The sequence below is a fragment of the Girardinichthys multiradiatus genome, chromosome 12, assembly GCF_021462225.1.
Source record: "Girardinichthys multiradiatus isolate DD_20200921_A chromosome 12, DD_fGirMul_XY1, whole genome shotgun sequence".
NCBI classification, from domain to species: Eukaryota; Metazoa; Chordata; class Actinopteri; order Cyprinodontiformes; family Goodeidae; genus Girardinichthys; species Girardinichthys multiradiatus.
Window position 1 is genome coordinate 37546628 of NC_061805.1, and position 19375 is coordinate 37566002.

The 19375-nt window shown below is 39.4% G+C and overlaps 1 protein-coding gene across 2 annotated transcripts in view; it reads right to left on the reverse strand.

Moving 5' to 3' along the window:
* Window positions 1-19375, reverse strand: part of kiaa0825 (KIAA0825 ortholog) — a 194210-nt gene that overhangs the window by 96612 nt on the left and 78223 nt on the right. For both annotated transcript variants that reach the window (XM_047382487.1, XM_047382488.1), the window contains 3 exons: window positions 18414-18555; window positions 16244-16390; window positions 14567-14661 (listed from right to left, as the gene is read on the reverse strand). In XM_047382487.1, the coding sequence (XP_047238443.1) occupies window positions 14567-14661; window positions 16244-16390; window positions 18414-18555 (384 nt within the window). The remainder of the gene's footprint in view (window positions 1-14566; window positions 14662-16243; window positions 16391-18413; window positions 18556-19375) is intronic.

Here is a 19375-nt window from a genome sequence, read left to right on the forward strand (position 1 = left end):
AGCGTTCGTCAACAGCAGTCTTCAGCTCTTTCCACAGATTCTCGATTGGATTCAAGTCTGGACTTTGACTTGGCCATTCCAACACCTGGATACGTTTATTTGTGAACCATTCCATTGTAGATTTGGCTTTATGTTTTGGATCATTGTCTTGTTGGAAGATAAATCTCTGTCCCAGTCTCAGGTCTCTTGCAGACTCCAACAGGTTTTCTTCCAGAATGGTCCTGTATTTGGCCCCATCCATCTTCCCATCAATTTTGACCATCTTCCCTGTCCCTGCTGATGAAAAGCAGGCCCAAACCATGATGCTGCCACCACCATGTTTGACAGTGGGGATGGTGTGTTCAGGGTGATGAGCTGTGTTGCTTTTACGCCAAACATATCGTTTTGCATTGTGGCCAAACAGTTTGATTTTGGTTTCATCTGACCAGAGCACCTTCTTCCACATGTTTGGTGCGTCTCCCAGGTGGCTTGTGGTAAACTTTAAACAAGACTTTTTATGGATATCTTTGAGAAATGGCTTTCTTCTTGCCACTCTTCCATAAAGGCCAGATTTGTGCAGTGTACGACTGATTGTTGTCCTATGGACAGACTCTCCCACCTCAGCTGTAGATCTCTGCAATTCATCCAGAGTGATCATGGACCTCGTGGCTGCATCTATGATCAGTCTTCTCCTTGTTCCAGATGAAAGTTTAGAGGAACAGCCGGGTCTTGGTAGATTTGCAGTGGTCTCATACTCCTTCCATTTCAATGTGATTGCTTGCACAGTGCTCCTTGGGATGTTTAAAGCTTGGGAAATATTTTTGTATCCAAACCCAGCTTTAAACTTCTCCACAACATTATCTCGGACCTGCCTGGTTTGTTCCTTGGTCTTCATGATGCTCTCTGCGCTTTGAACAGAACCCTGAGACTTTCAGAGCAGGTGCATTTATACGGAGACTTGATTACACACAGGTGGATTCTATTTATTATCATCAGTCATTTGGGACAACATTGGATCATTCAGATCCTAACTGAACGTCTGGAGAGAGTTTGCTGCACTGAAAGTAAAGGGGCCGAATAATATTGCACACCCCACTTTTCAGTTTTTTATTTATTAAAAAAGTTTGACACATCCAATAAATTTCATTCCACTTCACGATTGTGTCCCACTTGTTGATTCTTCACAAAGAATTTGAATTTCATATCTTTATGTTTGAAGCCTGAAATATTGGAAGGGGTTGACCAGTTCAAGGGGGAAGAGTACTTTCGCAAGGCACTGTATATATTTACCTCACACTGACCTAAGATAAGGAAATTTCTTGGCATTGCAAATCAAAATTGTTGCCAAATGTCAAATAGGTTAAAGGAGATTCCTGCACAGCAAAGGTTACAGAACAAATGTGTTCTTCTGCAATGCTGTTAGCATGTCGAGCAAAGCCATGTGTAGTAATGACTGATGTCTTGTGCCTCCAGAATGGTCTGACCATGACCACTCTCTGAGAAGATGGATTTTTCTTGACCCTCAAGATCGTTTTTAGAGGGACAAGACAAATATTTGAGATGTATCACACTGGAGGTGAGAGGAGGTAAAGTGAGAGTGAGAGATAAATACAACAGGGGGTGGAAAAAGAGCAAAGCGGGGAGGAAAGTGCAGCCTGCCTGCCTGGCTGACAGTTGACTCTGTTGGATGTGACTTTCACAGTCTGCTGGCGGTTTGTGTGGAAGCCATCACATCTGTGACTGGCCATTTGATTAATGAGCCTCTCAGCTTGTCTGTGCAGTTTGAGGAGGGGCCATGGCCTTATCCCAGGCATCACTGATTTATTCGCCTTTGGAGCAAACCTCCAAGTATAACACACATTAAAGTGCAATGCTGAACATTCACACACACACACACAAACTTGCAGGCGAACACATGTGGCCCCTCCACGATGTGCTTGCTTTAGACCAGTTGGCCTAGTGGAGAAACACATGCATATGAGCATATGCAGAAGGCCGTCCCTCGCCTACGCCACCTGCTTACAGTTAATGAAAACTTCAATGTGTCATTGCTGTCCAAAGGTAGCAAAGACTAAACACAGCATGTATAACCAAGCAGACAACAGATACCGACCAAAACAAACTCCCCTCTCTAGCTGTCAGTCAGTGGAAGGGACACACAAGGGGAACGACGGGAGAAGAAAGCAGCCCTTCCTCAATGACACATCACACTCCCCTGATTTTCAAAACTGACAAGTCTTTTGAATTCATGGCCTTGCAAGACAGAGAGCCTAATGATGGCTCGAGAGCATCTCTTCTTGTTTCTCTGGCAGTAGCAGCCATGAAATGTCACTCTGGCTAACCTTGAAGCTCTTTTTCTCCTGTGTGTGTTTTTAATGCCACTAGGACTAGGGCAACCAGCTGCTTGAAAACTAAATGATAAGACTTTCCCCTTTAAGTCAAATAAATGATTCAGGAAACACTTACTGGAACAGGAACTTACATTAGCATGTACATGCCCTCACAATGGATGCATGTGTACAGTCATCACATAGCCCCACAGAGCCCCAGAAAACACAAAAACAAACATTTCCTCATTCCTTGAAGCATAAAGTAAGACCATTAATCCAGACACACTCCGATCCAGCTTTTCCCCAGGTTGATCAGCGTCCGTGGAGGAAGACGAACATTCTGACATATTTGTTTTTATTTTATTCCCTGAGAAAAAAGCCCACCATATGGCAGCAACCCAGGAACAGATGGCGATTGCCCACTTTCTGAAAGCACAAGCGTCTATTGCTGCAATTTAAGAAGCTGCTCAAGCAAGAGAATGCCACAGACTGGCATTTTTCCACAAACTGCTATTGTTATGGACCTAAGGGGTAACAGAAACAATCAGAAAATGCAAAGGAAACACTTTGTTGTTTGAACATTACTTTATCACTTACAATATTGAATTACTTAACCTATAGGCCACCTCGAAATCTGTTAGTTATTGTTTTATTTTTATAAAATAGTGGACACCTGTGCTTACTCAAAAAAGTCAGCTTTGGAAATGATCTGTGCTAAACCAGTGCATATCAATAAATCAGAATATCATCAAAAAGTTAACTTATTTCAGTAATTCCATTTAAAAAGTAAAACACATGTAAGGATTGAACGCACACAGTGATATATTTCAAGTGTTTATTTTGGACAAATTTGATTATTGTGGCTTATAACAGATAAAACCCATAGTACAGCTTCCTTGAGAATGGGAATATTACGTAAAACGGATAATTTGGGATGTTTAACTTAGAAATGTTGTGGCCATGTAATGGCCTACACAATCATGGGGAAAACTGCTAAAATAATAGTTGCCCAGTATATATTCACTAATACCTTCCACAAGGAGGGTAAGGCATAAAAGTCCTTTGCTACAGAAGGTTGCTGCTCACAGAGGATTGCAAGTATATTTATAGAAAGTTCAATGGAGGAACAATGTCAGAAGGATCTTACCTGGCTCAAAGTCCACCTTTCAGATGAAGCTAAGTTTATATTTCATTTGGAAATCACGGTCTATTTAAGCTGCATGGGCTTTTCTAAAATCTTAGCAGTGCCACAGGCTCCTCACCTCCATGCCATGTCATGATAATGCAGTTATTAATTCAAATTAGCTCTGACCAAGTACTAAGTGCACAGTACTGGGACATTAGTTTCTGTATGCTGACATTTCAGCCATACAAACCTATTTTTATTGGTGTTTAATATTCTTTTTGAAAAAAAAAATGGATTTTCATTAACTGTAAGCCATATTTATTGAAATCGACAGAAATAAACACAAAACATTTGACAGTGTATAATGAACCTATATTATATACGAGTTTCACTTTTTGAATCCCATTACAGAAATAAATATTTATTGGTGAGCAGTTTTGTTTTTATTTTAAAGGGGTACCAGTGGTGTAGAACCACAAGCAAGTGATAATGTCCTTGAATTATTCTAGGTCCATGTGATAGAGTGGAAGAGTGACCTGTGACACATGGAGCTTCATCCCTCATAGCTAGCTGCCCCTTATCACCAGGTCAGAGGACCTTCTCTGACATACAGGCACAAAGATATAATTTTACAAAGTCACCTTTGCAGATGACTGTTAAAACCTTTTGTCTGTGGCAACACACCATTCTTTTTTTCTTTTATTTTCTTTGTACTGGAAAGCAAAATGACATGAATGACATTGGCACATAAAGGCCTTGTAGCACAATCGGAATAAAGAATAAAGTGAAGGGTCACCAAAGCCATCATTAATCCCTACCAATAAAGGTGTTGAGTTGCCTTTGACTGTTTTGTACAAAAGTACGGCGAAACAGAGTTACAAGCGCTCACTATAAAAGAGATGCTTTCAAAGGCTCACCGAGGACAAGTCAGTTGATTTATCCATTTGTATACCTCAAACTAAAGAATGAAATTATTCATCTTCTTTTGAAAGACTTCATACTTGGACTTCCTGCATTTATGAAAAAAGAGTGGCTCATACATTTTAAGAATGAGACAGAATGGACACATTTCAATTATCATATAGCGACACTTAATTCAAATAATTTGTGTGCAAGTTGCTTCAAGTGGAACATTGAATATACAGGTCCTTCTCAAAATATTAGCATATTGTGATAAAGTTCATTATTTTCCATAATGTCATGATGAAAATTTAACATTCATATATTTTAGATTCATTGCACACTAACTGAAGTATTTCAGGTCTTTTATTGTCTTAATACGGATGATTGTGGCATACAGCTCATGAAAACCCAAAATTCCTATCTCACAAAATTAGCATATTTCATCCGACCAATAAAAGAAAAGTGTCTTTAATACAAAAAACGTCAACCTTCAAATAATCATGTACAGTTATGCACTCAATACTTGGTCGGGAATCCTTTTGCAGAAATGACTGCTTCAATGCGGCGTGGCATGGAGGCAATCAGCCTGTGGCACTGCTGAGGTCTTATGGAGGCCCAGGATGCTTCGATAGCGGCCTTTAGCTCATCCAGAGTGTTGGGTCTTGAGTCTCTCAACGTTCTCTTCACAATATCCCACAGATTCTCTATGGGGTTCAGGTCAGGAGAGTTGGCAGGCCAATTGAGCACAGTGATACCATGGTCAGTAAACCATTTACCAGTGGTTTTGGCACTGTGAGCAGGTGCCAGGTCGTGCTGAAAAATGAAATCTTCATCTCCATAAAGCTTTTCAGCAGATGGAAGCATGAAGTGCTCCAAAATCTCCTGATAGCTAGCTGCATTGACCCTGCCCTTGATAAAACACAGTGGACCAACACCAGCAGCTGGCACGGCACCCCAGACCATCACTGACTGTGGGTAGTTGACACTGGACTTCTGGCATTTTGGCATTTCCTTCTCCCCAGTCTTCCTCCAGACTCTGGCACCTTGATATCCGAATGACATGCAGAATTTGCTTTCATCCAAAAAAAGTACTTTGGACCACTGAGCAACAGTCCAGTGCTGCTTCTCTGTAGCCCAGGTCAGGCGCTTCTGCCGCTGTTTCTGGTTCAAAAGTGGCTTGACCTGGGGAATGCGGCACCTGTAGCCCATTTCCTGCACACGCCTGTGCACGGTGGCTCTGGATGTTTCTACTCCAGACTCAGTCCACTGCTTCCGCAGGTCCCCCAAGGTCTGGAATCGGCCCTTCTCCACAATCTTCCTCAGGGTCAGGTCACCTCTTCTCGTTGTGCAGCGTTTTCTGCCACACTTTTTCCTTCCCACAGACTTCCCACTGAGGTGCCTTGATACAGCACTCTGGGAACAGCCTATTCGTTCAGAAATTTCTTTCTGTGTCTTATCCTCTTGCTTGAGGGTGTCAATAGTGGCCTTCTGGACAGCAGTCAGGTCGGCAGTCTTACCCATGATTGGGGTTTTGAATGATGAACCAGGCTGGGAGTCTGAAAGGCCTCAGGAATCTTTTGCAGGGGTTTAGAGTTAACTCGTTGATTCAGATGATTAGGTTCATAGCTCGTTTAGAGACCCTTTTAATGATATGCTAATTTTGTGAGATAGGAATTTTGGGTTTTCATGAGCTGTATGCCAAAATCATCCGTATTAAGACAATAAAAGACCTGAAATATTTCAGTTAGTGTGCAATGAATCTAAAATATATGAATGTTAAATTTTCATCATGACATTATGGAAAATAATGAACTTTATCACAATATGCTAATATTTTGAGAAGGACCTGTATATCTATCCATCAACAACAACCATTTTCTATATCCCCTTATCATGACAAGGTCAGGGTTGGGGGTTGTCTGTTAAGGCAAGGCAAATTTATTTATATAGCACATTTCAGAAACAATATAATTTAAAGTGCTTTACATGATGAAAAAGTATATTGCAGTGGCAAATTAAGAGAATATACAGAAAAGTTGGACTACAGACTGAAACTAATGATGTTTCAGTTAGTAGTTTAAATAGGACGGTCAAAGGCAGCTCTAAACAAATGAACTTTAACCTTGATTTAAAATAATTCAAGGTTTGTTCCAGATTGGTGGAGCATAAAAATAGAATTTTGCTTTTCCATGTTTGGTTCTGATTCTGGAGATGCAGAGTAGACTTGAACTAGAAGACCTGAGTGGTCTGGAAGGTTGATACAACAGCAATAAATCTTCAATGTATTTTGGTGATAAGCTATTCAGTGATCTATAAACAGAAGCATTTTAAAGTCTATTCTCTGAGATTCAGGAAGTCTGTGTAAGAACTTCAAAACTGGCGTGATGTGCTCTACATTCTTAGCTTTAGTGAGGACATGGGCAGCAGCGTTCTAGATCAGCTGCAGCTGTCTGATTGACTTTTTAGGCAGACCTGTGAAGACATTGTTACTGTAATCAATTCAACTAAAGGTAAATGCATGGAAGATCCTGTCTGGATATCAGTTCTTTAATTCTGGAAATGTTCTTCAGGTGGTAGAATGTCAACTTACTAATTGTCTTTGTGTACTTCTTAAGGTTCAGGTTTCAGGCATTATCAGTGGTTTCTAGCTGTAATAACTGAAGTTTTGTGGTGATTCTTGGCCGCTCCTCCTTTGGTCCAAAAATAATTATTTCATTCATGTTTTAATTTAACTGAAAACATTTTTGGCACATTCACACATTGATTTCTCTTTTGCATCTACTCAAGGCTTGAATCTGTTTACTGTCACCTAGTGACATTGTAATGTAGAGCTGTGTGTCATCTGTGTAGTTCTGGTAACATGTATAGAATCAGAATCAGAATCAGAATCAGAAAAGCTTTATTGCCAAGTACGTTTTTGGACATACAAGGAATTTGTTTTGGCGTAGTCGGTGCAATACAGTGCAAATTAAACAGTATAAACATATCTACAATATAATATAAATATATGTGCACAGTTTTAAGTGAGTGAGAGTAAATATAGAGCAGTATAAGATGCAAGAGTAATACAACAGTGTATATATATATACACTTTGTTCAGCAAATGAATAAAATCCTTTTTTCGATTGTTGCCTCACAAGATCAAAGGCTCCTGTGTGTATGATAAGGTTTTTCTCTGTTGAATGCTCATCCGTGATCATCAATATTTTCTCTGAAATATTAGGCACCATTTTATTGAAAAACTAAGTACTTTAGTGTCTTTCTTGCTGCAAAAGCGTTTCATCTCATTTATGGCAGCTTCTTGTGAAAGTGGCACAAACCTGTTTTCTAGTGGAATTCCTGTTTTCAGTAAGTTTGCTCCTAATGGTTTGTCGTAATCACAGTCCTCTCCTGTCTTCTCCTTGGTGCTGGGGTTGCAGAGATGTTTCTCCGCAGTGCCGCCAAAGCTGTTTCAGCTACAGTAGGTGCAGGGTTCTTTCTGTTAGCCATCCTTCCATATCTGAATGAAGAGAGGTATCCTGTGGTTTGCGCAGGGTGACTTCCATGGAGAACTGTCGGCATTTTCTTTCTTGGTGGTGCCAGTTACCTGTCTTCTCAATGTTTTCAATCATCAGCAAGGTTGTTTTATTTCTATATGCAGCATTTAACTCTACATTCACTTCAAGTCAATGAATTTTCATGGTATTTTCTGAAGTACTTTGTTGCAGTCATCTGTGGAAAAGGGAGGCATCTTGTAATGATTAGCTTGAGTTGTCATTAAAGGGCAGCTGTTCACAACGTCATTTGGCCCTCCTCTCAAAAGTGTTTAAAATAAAATAAAAAAATTGGAAAAAAAACTTGAGTGTCACTGATTTACAGGAGTAGTAGAAGAAACAGCTGAGCTAAAAAAAAAAAGGAATGCACTCAATTTAGTAGTCCATATACATTTTGATCCTCACCTATGGTAAGATATGGAGCATGTCTGAAAAAATCAGATTCCGAAGACAGGAGGAGAGTTGCAGCATCAAAAGAAGTTAGGTGAGATGGTTCAGGCATTTAATCAGGATGCCTTCTGGCTATGATGAGACTGAGCCATACTAAGGGGATTCCTTCCAGAAATATACTTTCGTAGATTTGTTTAAAGACTTGACAACAAAGTCGGTGCAAAATTAATGATAGTCAGTTTTTCTGTTTTTCAATCAACACGATTTAGCTTATCTTAATTCCAGAAAACCTCTTCAAAAACTGCTTTTTCACCTATCATAAAGTTCCCACCCAAGCTAGACCACCTAGTAGTTACTAAATAGATGATCTAAAACGTTACCTGATCTATCTGTAAACCTACACATCAAAAGCCTGTGAAGAATGGAAGTCAGATCAGCCAGTCAGCTAGTCAACCCTGGGGGTCCTGAGGTATTAATCAGTCTAGTTTCTGCTGAAAAGCTCAATCTGCAGATGATGGATGAGCTATCATGCTGAGGGAACGGAAGTGACAGGTGACAAAGAAGGACACACACACCTGTATAAATTGACTATGCCTCCTGTCTGGCCCTGATGTTACATCGTCAAGGTAGCAGCGTGTAAGTGAATGTATATATATGGGCGTGTGTGTGTGCGTATAGGCTTGAATGTCTCAGTGTGGGTCCGGCTCAGCTAATGAAGTCATCTGAACTGTGATTTAACAGCCCTGGTTTAAAAGCCCGGCGCCCTTAACTCATAGCCTTGCTCCATTAGAATGTGACATAAAACCTGGGCACAATAACTGCCATGCCACTATAACAATATATTGGAGGCCAATGGGCCACTCTGCTAACTCACAAAGTGTTGTGAGGAAAAAAATAACATCATCTGCGTACAGAAAACAGAAGTCATTCAAGGAGACTAAAACTTTTAAGATGAAAAAAAGAATGTAGATCCTGGAAGGTCAGAATGATTTATTATGCAACTCAAATATTCAATATGATGGATGGATTCACTACTACAATTAAAACTGTCATACATACAGGGGAATCTCAAAATACTGGTTTATCATTCAATTTTTTGGTTTACTTAAGTAAGTTCAAACAGTGACACTTATTTATAATACAGATTCATTCAGCATAGATAGATCATTTCTTCTGTTAATTTGAATGATTATGGTTTACAGTTAATGAAAATTACATTATATTTTTCAAAGAATTACAATAATACCAATTAAAAGACGATGTTCATGACAGAATGCCATCAGTCATGAGGAAGACAACATTCTTAACTGTCTAGTTGACAGTAAATGTAAAAGTTTATTGTTAAATAAGTTAGCTGTTCAGAGTGCTTTTGGCAGGCAAATTGATGAAAAGTTAAGTGGGAGGAAAAAGTGTGCACAAGCAACAGGAAAAACCATCGCCCTGAGAGGATTGAGAAGCAAACCCCATTTGGAGGTTTAGTGGAGATTTGAAAAGTGTGGACTTCAGGTGGATCCAATGCTTCAAGAGCAACCACAAACAGATATATCCAGGACATAAGCTACAATAGCCGCAACCCTTGTGTTCAGCCACCCCTGAACGAGGGACAATGTAAGATACATTATATCGGGGCTAGGAAGGAAAAGGACAGGGCTGTCACTCAGGAGTTCAAAGTCCTCTTTTCAGATGAAAGTTTATATTGCATTTCATTTGGAAATCAAAGTTGCACAGCTTGGTGGAGAAACTTGTGGAGTTGTAGATTTCTGTTTCCAGCAAGACGTGGCACCTGCCTACATCGCCAAAAGCTGAGGCAGATTAATAGAAAGAGTAGTTGTCTTGCAATTAGAGAGTTGAGGGTTCAATTAAAGCTTCCTCTCGCCACATATTGATGTAACCCTGGATAAGACACTTCACCCCAAGTTGCCTACTAATTTGCACATCGGTATATGTGTTTGTGAGTAAGGCTGGGTGAATGGGGCTTTAGTGTAACAATGCTTTGAGTGGTCACAATGACTAGAAAACCACCATGTAAGATCAGTGTATTTGTAATTTACAGTGCATGGTTAAACCAGTATCACCCCATAGAGAACCTATAGAGTATTGTCAAGAGGAAGATGGGAGACACCAAACTCAACAATGCAGAAAAGCTGAAGGCTGCTATTAAAGCAATCTGAGCCTTTTTAATACTGGAACAGAGCCTCATGGAGAGCATTGCACCCATATACTGTACATTAAATGGACATACTTTTCAGTAGGCTGACATTTCTGTATTAGAAGTAGTTTTTATTGTTTTATGTAATATAATAGTCTGATAAAATACATTTTTAGCTGTAACCTGTAACCATCAAAATGATCAGAAATAAACACTTGAAATATATGATTCTGTAACGTATTTATCTTCACTTTTTAAACTCAATGAAATAAATGAACTCTTTGATGTTGTTCTGGTTTATTGAGATGCAGATGTATAAGACATCCTGTATTCTGGGATTGTTGTCCAGCAACTAAAGTGGTCAAAGTCTAATTGTTGTCTTTTTGAAAATATCCCATAGGAACCTTACCCTTATCTACTCTGAAAACAAAATAGATCAGTGGATCGAACATCCATGAGACTATCAGTGAATGAACCTTTATAGCTCAAAAGATATTTTTGAGCCACTTATGGATCTGAGAAAAAGTGTGACAGCTCTCATGCCAGCAATCATGGAACCAGCTTCCTGCTTTCTGTGAGTGACTGAGGCAGAACCAAAGCCATTCTCCAAATTCTCCGTAAAATCCACTCCTCTCGCCTAACAAAGAGGGGCTAATGAGGCAAATGACAGCATACAAGACACTTTGATACTAGGAGATTAGGATGAATTACATAACATTCACCCCTCCCATTCCTATTATTCTTCGTATTTTCTTATAGTTGCTTATCAAAATTGACTGTCATCTCTTGACATGTCACTCACAATCTCAAATTGCAAGTCCAATCTTTCTATTTCTCAGCCTCTTGCTATCTGACTTAATATCCACCTTATCCAGTTTCTATGAATGCTCTAACCCTAATTTGGCTCAATCAAGCTATGACAGTCCCCTGTTTTACCATGCAACAAAACAGCAATGAGGGAGGGGAAGAATGGGTTTTGTGTATGTGGGAAGATGAGGTAGAGGCATGAAGGCGACAATGCTCGTCACAGCACAGCACAGTGCTGCGTACTTCACCCTTATTAGGCCTGTGTCCTTGGCAGATGCAGAGCTTGCCCTTTGTTAGAAAGGTGTGTGTGTTACAATGGCAGTGATTTAGAATGGATTGGGCGTAGGCGTGGAGACAAGGTGCAGTAGCCTCATAGCTCCCTGATAGCTGGCAGCATGACAGCTGTGAATGGAGAACAGGGAACAGCCTGAAGTACTGCAATCTAATATGTGTCACAAACCTGCATAAATATTTATGCCTGTTGCAGAGCAGAAGGGGAAGAGAGGAACGGGAGGATGGGACAGGAGAGGTGGTCCTAGGTGAAAAACTTCAGTCAGGTGACACATAGATCTGAGCCAGCAACTCTTTATCCATCATCATCTATTTTTGGTTCAATCCTGAGGTCTCCAAGTATACTAGGATCAGGTATAAGACATGCACTTAATGCACTTTACTAAACATATACAGTGTTGGAGACTTTATTGGCACCGCTAGATCAGATGTGTACAAAGCTAAAAAAAAAAAAACCTTGCAGTTACACAATCTCTCAGTAAAATATTTTAAAAAATACAACCTTTCTTCTGTAAATTTATTCCGTGGAGGGATTTTTAAAAAATCCATCGGTGGGACCCCTTCTACTCCCTTTAAAATAAAGGTTTATGAAGTCCTTTTTAAACTTTATGCTTTACTTTTAAAGATTTTTTTGGGAAGAAGGACAGAGAGAGAGGGAGAAAACATGCAGTAAAAGGAACTTGGGTCAGGAATTGAACCCAGACTGCTGCATTAAGGACTACGGCCTCTTTGTAGCTCGCGGCTCCTTTACCACTGAGCCACGCAGCAACACATGCTTCACTTTTTTGAAGTTGGTTAGAGATTCTAGGAACTGTTAACTAATAATCCATGACTTTTTTTGTTTCCTTGGGTTATAGACATGACATAAAACAGAGGCCCATTTATTTTATCCACTGGCCACCGAGCTGGACAAGGGCCCAAATTTATCTTGCCTTCACTCACAGTGAGCAGGATAAGGGATTTTTAAAAAATCCTCAAAGTTCACTGTTTAATAACTGTAGCAAAGACTGGTATCTCTGGAATCGCTAAGGCTCCACTGCAACCATTAGATGCTATATACATACCAAATGGTTGTTTGGGAGTGATGTCAGGAAATAGCCCTCTCTGCCATACCATCGCAAAGGTAAACATGTTGAGCTTGGTAAACTCTCCTGGGACATTAACTGGAAATGTGTGGTTTGGTCAGATAAGAATAAAGCTGAATTTCTTAGGGTCTACCACCAGCATTTTCTTTTCCCCCTGCCCCATGGCACCTAATTTAGGAGGGGATTAAAACATTCCACTGAGAAATAGGACACTTCTTCAAGAAGTAAGGTCCGTTGTTACTGATTTCTTTTAGATAAACAGATGCAGCTTAGTATGGCTATATGTGATTTGTGAGAGGATACTGATTCTGAAGCACACAAAATGTTACAAAAATGAAATGCCGTATGTTTTCTTACAAATACATTTAGTTTTACTCAATTATTTAAGTTTCTGTTCTCCCTTAGCCCTCCTTCTACTCTGCAAAAACACTTTGGACAGCCTATCCCTTATAAACACAGGACTTTTTAAATAGATGTTTTTAAGCAACAAATACCACAGGCGAGTTTTACAAAAATCAATGGAAGAATATGTAGGAAAACACGTTCATAGCAAGCATAGTGGGGGATCTGGAGGCCGTGGGCTTCTTCTTCCAAATACCTTGGAAGAGCTCTACCAGTAAACTAAAAATACGTCATCATTGGGTCTTTTATCAGAAGAAGGATCCAAAATAGAAGGCTACATAAAAAATGGTTCACCAGGGATTAATTCAACTTCTTCCATACCCATCTCAGTGAAGATATATAAATTCTACAGAAAACCCCCGAGGTGAGCTAAAGCGAAGACAGCATAAATAAAGACACAGCACTCTGGATGACAAAGAGAGACTGTGCAAAGAGGAATGGTCATAAAGCTATGTTTATGGTTCAAACTTGTAAGATTTTAAAGGAATCAATTAAGTTCTGCCTTATTAGCAAAAGGGGCTTTACAAAGTACAGTGGAACCTCTACATATTTTAAAATGTGTATGGAGACATGTCCCCCTATTGAAAGTAAAATAAATTAAAAAACTATGTTTCACCTCATGACCAATACTCCTGCGAAAAAATGAGCAACACTCAAAATCGCTGTAATAAAGTAGCAAGAAGAAGCAAGATCTTACATGCCTCCAACATCCATCTACTAAACAGTTGTTTCCACAATTAAACTCAACATCCTATATGATAAAATTGCATTGCATGGTATCATCCTAATGAAACAATAAATAATTAAGAAACTAAACAGAGATTTTTTGCCGAACATCCACACTTTTGATGTGAAGAAACCCTGAAAGGCGGGAGGAGAGGGGGTACGTGTTTGACAAAAGAAGGTTGTTGTTTTTGTTCGAAAGAAGACACCACTTCCATTGTGATAGAAGGGAAATGCTCTGGCTTTTACTAATGAGGGAAAAAGAAAATGAGCTAAAAACAGCTTCTCTGCTCAGTGAGCGTTGTTTCAACATGAAACAACGCAAAAGAATAGGTATTAATATGAACAAAACAAATAATTCAACATCAGCTTGCAAGCAAAGGCAGAAAGTACTGAAGCTCACTCACCAATTTTCAGCTTTATTATGCAAAATTTCTGCCTTTGCAACTATGATGTCTATCAGCGTGCAGCATCAGATTCAGCCACTGGTTGTGGGTAGATGCACAGTGTTTGAATTTTAAAATATAAAATCACCTATTTGGAGCTCAGAATTGCCTTTTAAACTTCCTGCATCAGTGATGAACAAGGCATGGTCTTACCATCGACAATAAATCAGAATCCCTTTTGCATCTTCACAGAAAGAAGCAAGATCTTATAACTCCAACATCACTCTACTAATCAGTCGTTTCCACAATTCAATTTTTACTTTGAAAACCAAAAAAATAAAATAGACATCTGAAGAACTAATATTTATGACATTTAAGTGTCTTTAGTTTGGAGGTGTCTGTTTCCAGAGCCCACTGCAAAGACAAAAGACACGCAAGAACATATCAAGTAAAATATCTTACCTGTTGGCAATCAGGCTTCTGAAGGTGACCTGACTTATGCCCTCATAGACTGGCAGCAGCCTCGGCCAGTCCCACGTCCAGTCAACCACTTTGCTCTGTTGATGTATGAGGAAAACGTATTGTTAGTTATTAATCAGGGTTAATACCATCAGTGCATTACCGCTCCAGCTGGGACCCCACTAACAAAGGAGGAGGGGGGTACTCCAGTGCAGGCCATGACATTGGACGATCAATCATGTCCGCACAAGAAGGTTTTTATTCCAATAAGACAGCAATTAATTTATAAAGCCATTTGGGGGGATGTAGCCATCATTTATTGAAAGATAAATCAATTTTTGGAGTGAGTCGTTACTCTTCTTGCTGCATTCTTTTTCTTTCCATCTTTAGTGGCACCCTGCCAAACCCCCCCCCCCCCCCCTCTTCTTTCTATCTTTCTCTTGGACATGGACACAAAACAAGCAAACATATCAACAACCACACTTTCATCATAAGATGTAAGAAAATACAACTCAGACAGCTTTAATTCCTGAATTAGCACTATTAGCTCCAGGTTCGTTTTGGTTTTTTTTATATTATTTTTGGTAATAGAGGCCTTTTTTTTCCATTTTTCAACAGTAGGTGGACAGGAAAGAGGGGCAGAGAGAGGGCAAAGACATTCAGCAAAGGTCTCTTCGGCCGATTCAAAACTTTATATATATGGGTCGCACGCATAACCCCTGCACCACCAGTGCTGCGCCCTCCAGGTTTAAGTTTTATTAAGAAAAGAAGAACTCCACATCCATCCATCCATCCATCCATCCATCCATCCATCCATCCCGCCAGTTCTATTTTTCCCTTAATGGTTAATTGATGTGTGTAACTTGTTTTACTCTCATTCCATTTTACTTCACTAACAGCACACACAATTGAAGCAGCAAGGTAATTTTAATCATTCCCTTAATAGGGCATTTCTATAGAAAGCTATGCAGCCTCATGCAATAAGCCAAAAATGTGCCGAGTCTTCATATTAAATAGTTCGATCTTAAAAAACAAATGCAACGAGCACAGTTATCATAAAAATGATAGCAAATGTTAAAATATGTATTTTCTTCAGATTTTTACAAGTAAAACATTTTTATTTTTCCATCATCATAAAATGGCAATAAATTACAATAAAGTTGGTGGTGGTAACGTGAGAAAATGCAGAAAAAAGTTTAAGGGGTATGAATATCATGGCGGCACTCCTGAAGATGGGTTTCCCGTAAGAGCATGTATTTCAAAGCTCCAACAAACTGCACTTTAAGACAGTAATTCACCTTAAGCATACTCATTTTTATGAGAAAAAACATTTTTCATTTTCCTACTTTTTCAGCTTTCTTCTCTTTCTGTCAGCCAAAGCACCAAAGCTTGAAAAAGGCAGCAACCGTTGGGAAACATGAAAGAGCGGAAGAGTTCAGAGACCGCTATAGTTCACTAAGCACTCAACAGATCCTCACCTTCAACATTAAGTATTTGTCCTTAGTTAAAGTTAAATGACATACAGCAGCAGCTATACCCAGGCGATTATACAAAGTCTGAAAATTTAAAGTTGACTTGAAAATTTAAATTAGTTGAATAGGATTTGGAGAGAAGAATCCATTAACAAGTATTGTACTACTAAAACAACCTATGTTGAAAAGCTTAAGATGCTGAACAAACCTGATCCAGCTTCTTTTTGCCAATGTGGTCAAACTGCACGAGGGGGTTGAAGCAGATAGTGCGATCAGCACTCTCTTGGCTGACATCAAAATTCACTGAGAAAAATGGACAGTCTGTATTTCCACTGAGTTTAGACATCAGGAGCTCCTGCATCCAGGTCATGAGTCAAAACAGGAACAGAGAAGAGGAACATAAGATTATCAAAAGACTAAAATCTCTAAAAACAAAAAGTTATGATATGAGTCAACTACCCTTTTATCAAACTAACAGAATAACCAAACATACTGAAGGTCATTCTGTACAGATCATGAAAAAAATATTTCCTACATATTTTTCATTTCAAAATTTCATACATTTACAGACTTAAATGTTTTGCCTATTTGTAAGCCATACACATTAAACAGAAATTTACAACAGGTAATGCTTTTGTGAATGGGCTTTAAATGTGTAAGTTGTGTGAATTCATAAAAAAACTGACTAAGTAAATATACAAGACAGCAGGGAACAACACTTCTCAGCTGTTTTTCTAATAATTTATTGTATAAAACTCCCAGAGTACAACCTTGTCATTACTTGTTGGTGACCAAATGATGGAACCAATCCATAAAACATTCACAGGTGCGTGCCCTTGCAAGATTCCAAATTATCTATACTCAAAGGGCCTGATCTTCAAAGATCTCAAATTGGGGTCGCTAAGTTGCTTGTACAAAAAAAATATTTGTACATGCAAAAAGTGGCCGTGTTGTGTGCAATTTTCTAAGATTGCACATGCAATGGACAACAGGGGCAAAATAGGTGCAGACCGCCCCATTTAAATGAGGAAGTTGTGCTACTGGCTGGATGCTACCGTCTCCAGTGGAACTAGAGGAAAAGCAAACACATTATCTCTACTGTGTTGCTTGAAACATGCAGGGGTTGCTGGCTTGCATCACTAGAAATGATCCAGTTGCTAATTTTGTCCTTCTGGTTTAGTCTGCTCCTGCTTTTCTGTACTGTAACAGTTTATTAACTTTTGTCGTCACTATTCACAGCAGCAGGTTTGCCATCACAGCCTCTGCCCTGACAAGATTATTGCTCCTACCTGTTCATTTGCACTGGTTGCTTGCGTAATTGCGCATGCAGAAGGCTGAGATTGAAGTTGTTCTGTGAGCAGATGCTTTATGTTTGTGGTCCGGACAGACCCAGTGAGGCAAAGACTACATTCTGCTTCGCCTTTAATAAAAATATTAGATTACAGGCGTTGGCGCAAGAGGGCAGAGCTGTGTCCAAAGTAACGCACGCCCTGGTTTAGGCTGACAACACCACAGGAGCGTGCACAGCTTGTTAACTGTGTTGCTCGACGTAACTCGCAAAACATTTGTCAATCAGTATTAACAATATAAAAGACAAACATCTGTAAATTATTAATTGGAGGTTTGCCTCCCTTGACCTTTTAATTTTGCCCCCGCTATTGAGCTGATTTTGCACACGCAATCCGATTAGAACCTCCTTGAGCTTTGTAGTTTGCGTGTGGTTTTGTACACGCAAACCTTTTGAGGATCAGGCCCAAAATGATTAGTTCAAGACTAGATGTGATAGATGGGACAAGGTGAGGCAGTGTAAAAATGTTTGGTTTGTGAAATTTAAACCTTTTATTAAAATGGAAAAGTCTGGATTTGTTCATCCTCCATACTTATCCTGACCTAGAAAATAATGAAACTAGATTTCATAGTTCTCCAGGCTTTTCAAAACTGTGTAATTATTGTAATAAAGCTCTAATGGATGGATGGATGAATGAATGGACGGACAGATGCAACCTTTAGACGACTGAATGGCTTAAATGTCTATTTTATTTCACTTTATTTCAAATATTCTATTTTACTTTGTAACATTCCATCCAGCAACATTTATTTGGTTAGACTTTTGTTAGTATAATTTTTATTTCTTTTAAGAAAAAATGTGTTTTTTCCGCCCATAAACAGCATAATCCTTAATCTTGCAACTCACTCTTGACAGTTTCCACAGAGAACTCACAGAAGGTTTGCACTCTGGAGGTCACCTGCACATGATGAGATCAAAGCAAGCAGACTGCACACAAGCGGTAGCCCTCTTTATTTCTTCCCCTCCCGAATAGCCTACGGCCTCAGGCCAGCAGCAACCTAATTGCTGGGGAGCACGGGCGCTTCCCTACCTCATTGCCTTGGATGATGTGATAGATATGCCTCAGGTAGACGCAGCCACCTGCTCTGTGGCAGACCTCCAGTAGCATCAGGCATATTTTCTGCTCAGTCAGTTCAGCCGCAGCATCTCTCTCTACTCCCTGCTCAAAGATGCTAAGAGAGAGACAGGAGACGGGAAGAAGCATTGAAAGACAACAGAGAGGTGACACAAGAAAAGGGAGCACTTCACAATATGTAATTTCACACTTCTAGCTTAAATTTAAGTATTTTCTAGTAAAGTGAAGAATGTGTATCAAAATTGGAATTTGTCATAGACCAGAAAATTAACAAAGTTCTGACTACTGATTTTAGAGATTTTTTTTTAGCACTGACAAGAAATTCCATGCACACCAGAGGGTCAGTAACTTAAATACAATTTTTACCAAAGAAGGCAAATAAATTAATCTCAAATATCTGAAACAAGAAGACTAATTTAAGCACAGGCATTGCCAGACCCGGAGCACATGGCCCGTAATATATCTTCTGTGCCCTAGCAAATTTCCCAATCAAATTAAGAAAATGTTGCAACTGTTAAACATCAAAACATTATCGGTCTGACAGAATGGAGGGACAATATAAAGGAATAAAGATACACTAAAGGATATATACAATTCTATATGTGGTGGTGAATGCATTGTGAAGTCCGGTATATTTATTCTTATTTATATATATATATATATATATATATTTTTTTTTTTTTTTTTTTTTTTTCTCCACCGTCCTGTCTGGCAGAGTACCACTCAGAATGGTTGTCTGAGTGCCAAGAAGAAGCCCAATAGATTTGCTTTCACAAGTGGAGCATTATGGCCAACACTATAATACTGGGACTAAACTGATCCAGGAGAGGGAGCAGGCCAAGACCCAACCTGACACAAAAATAGGCACACAGAATCACATTCACACATTCCCACCCTCATGCGTACTCATAAAAACA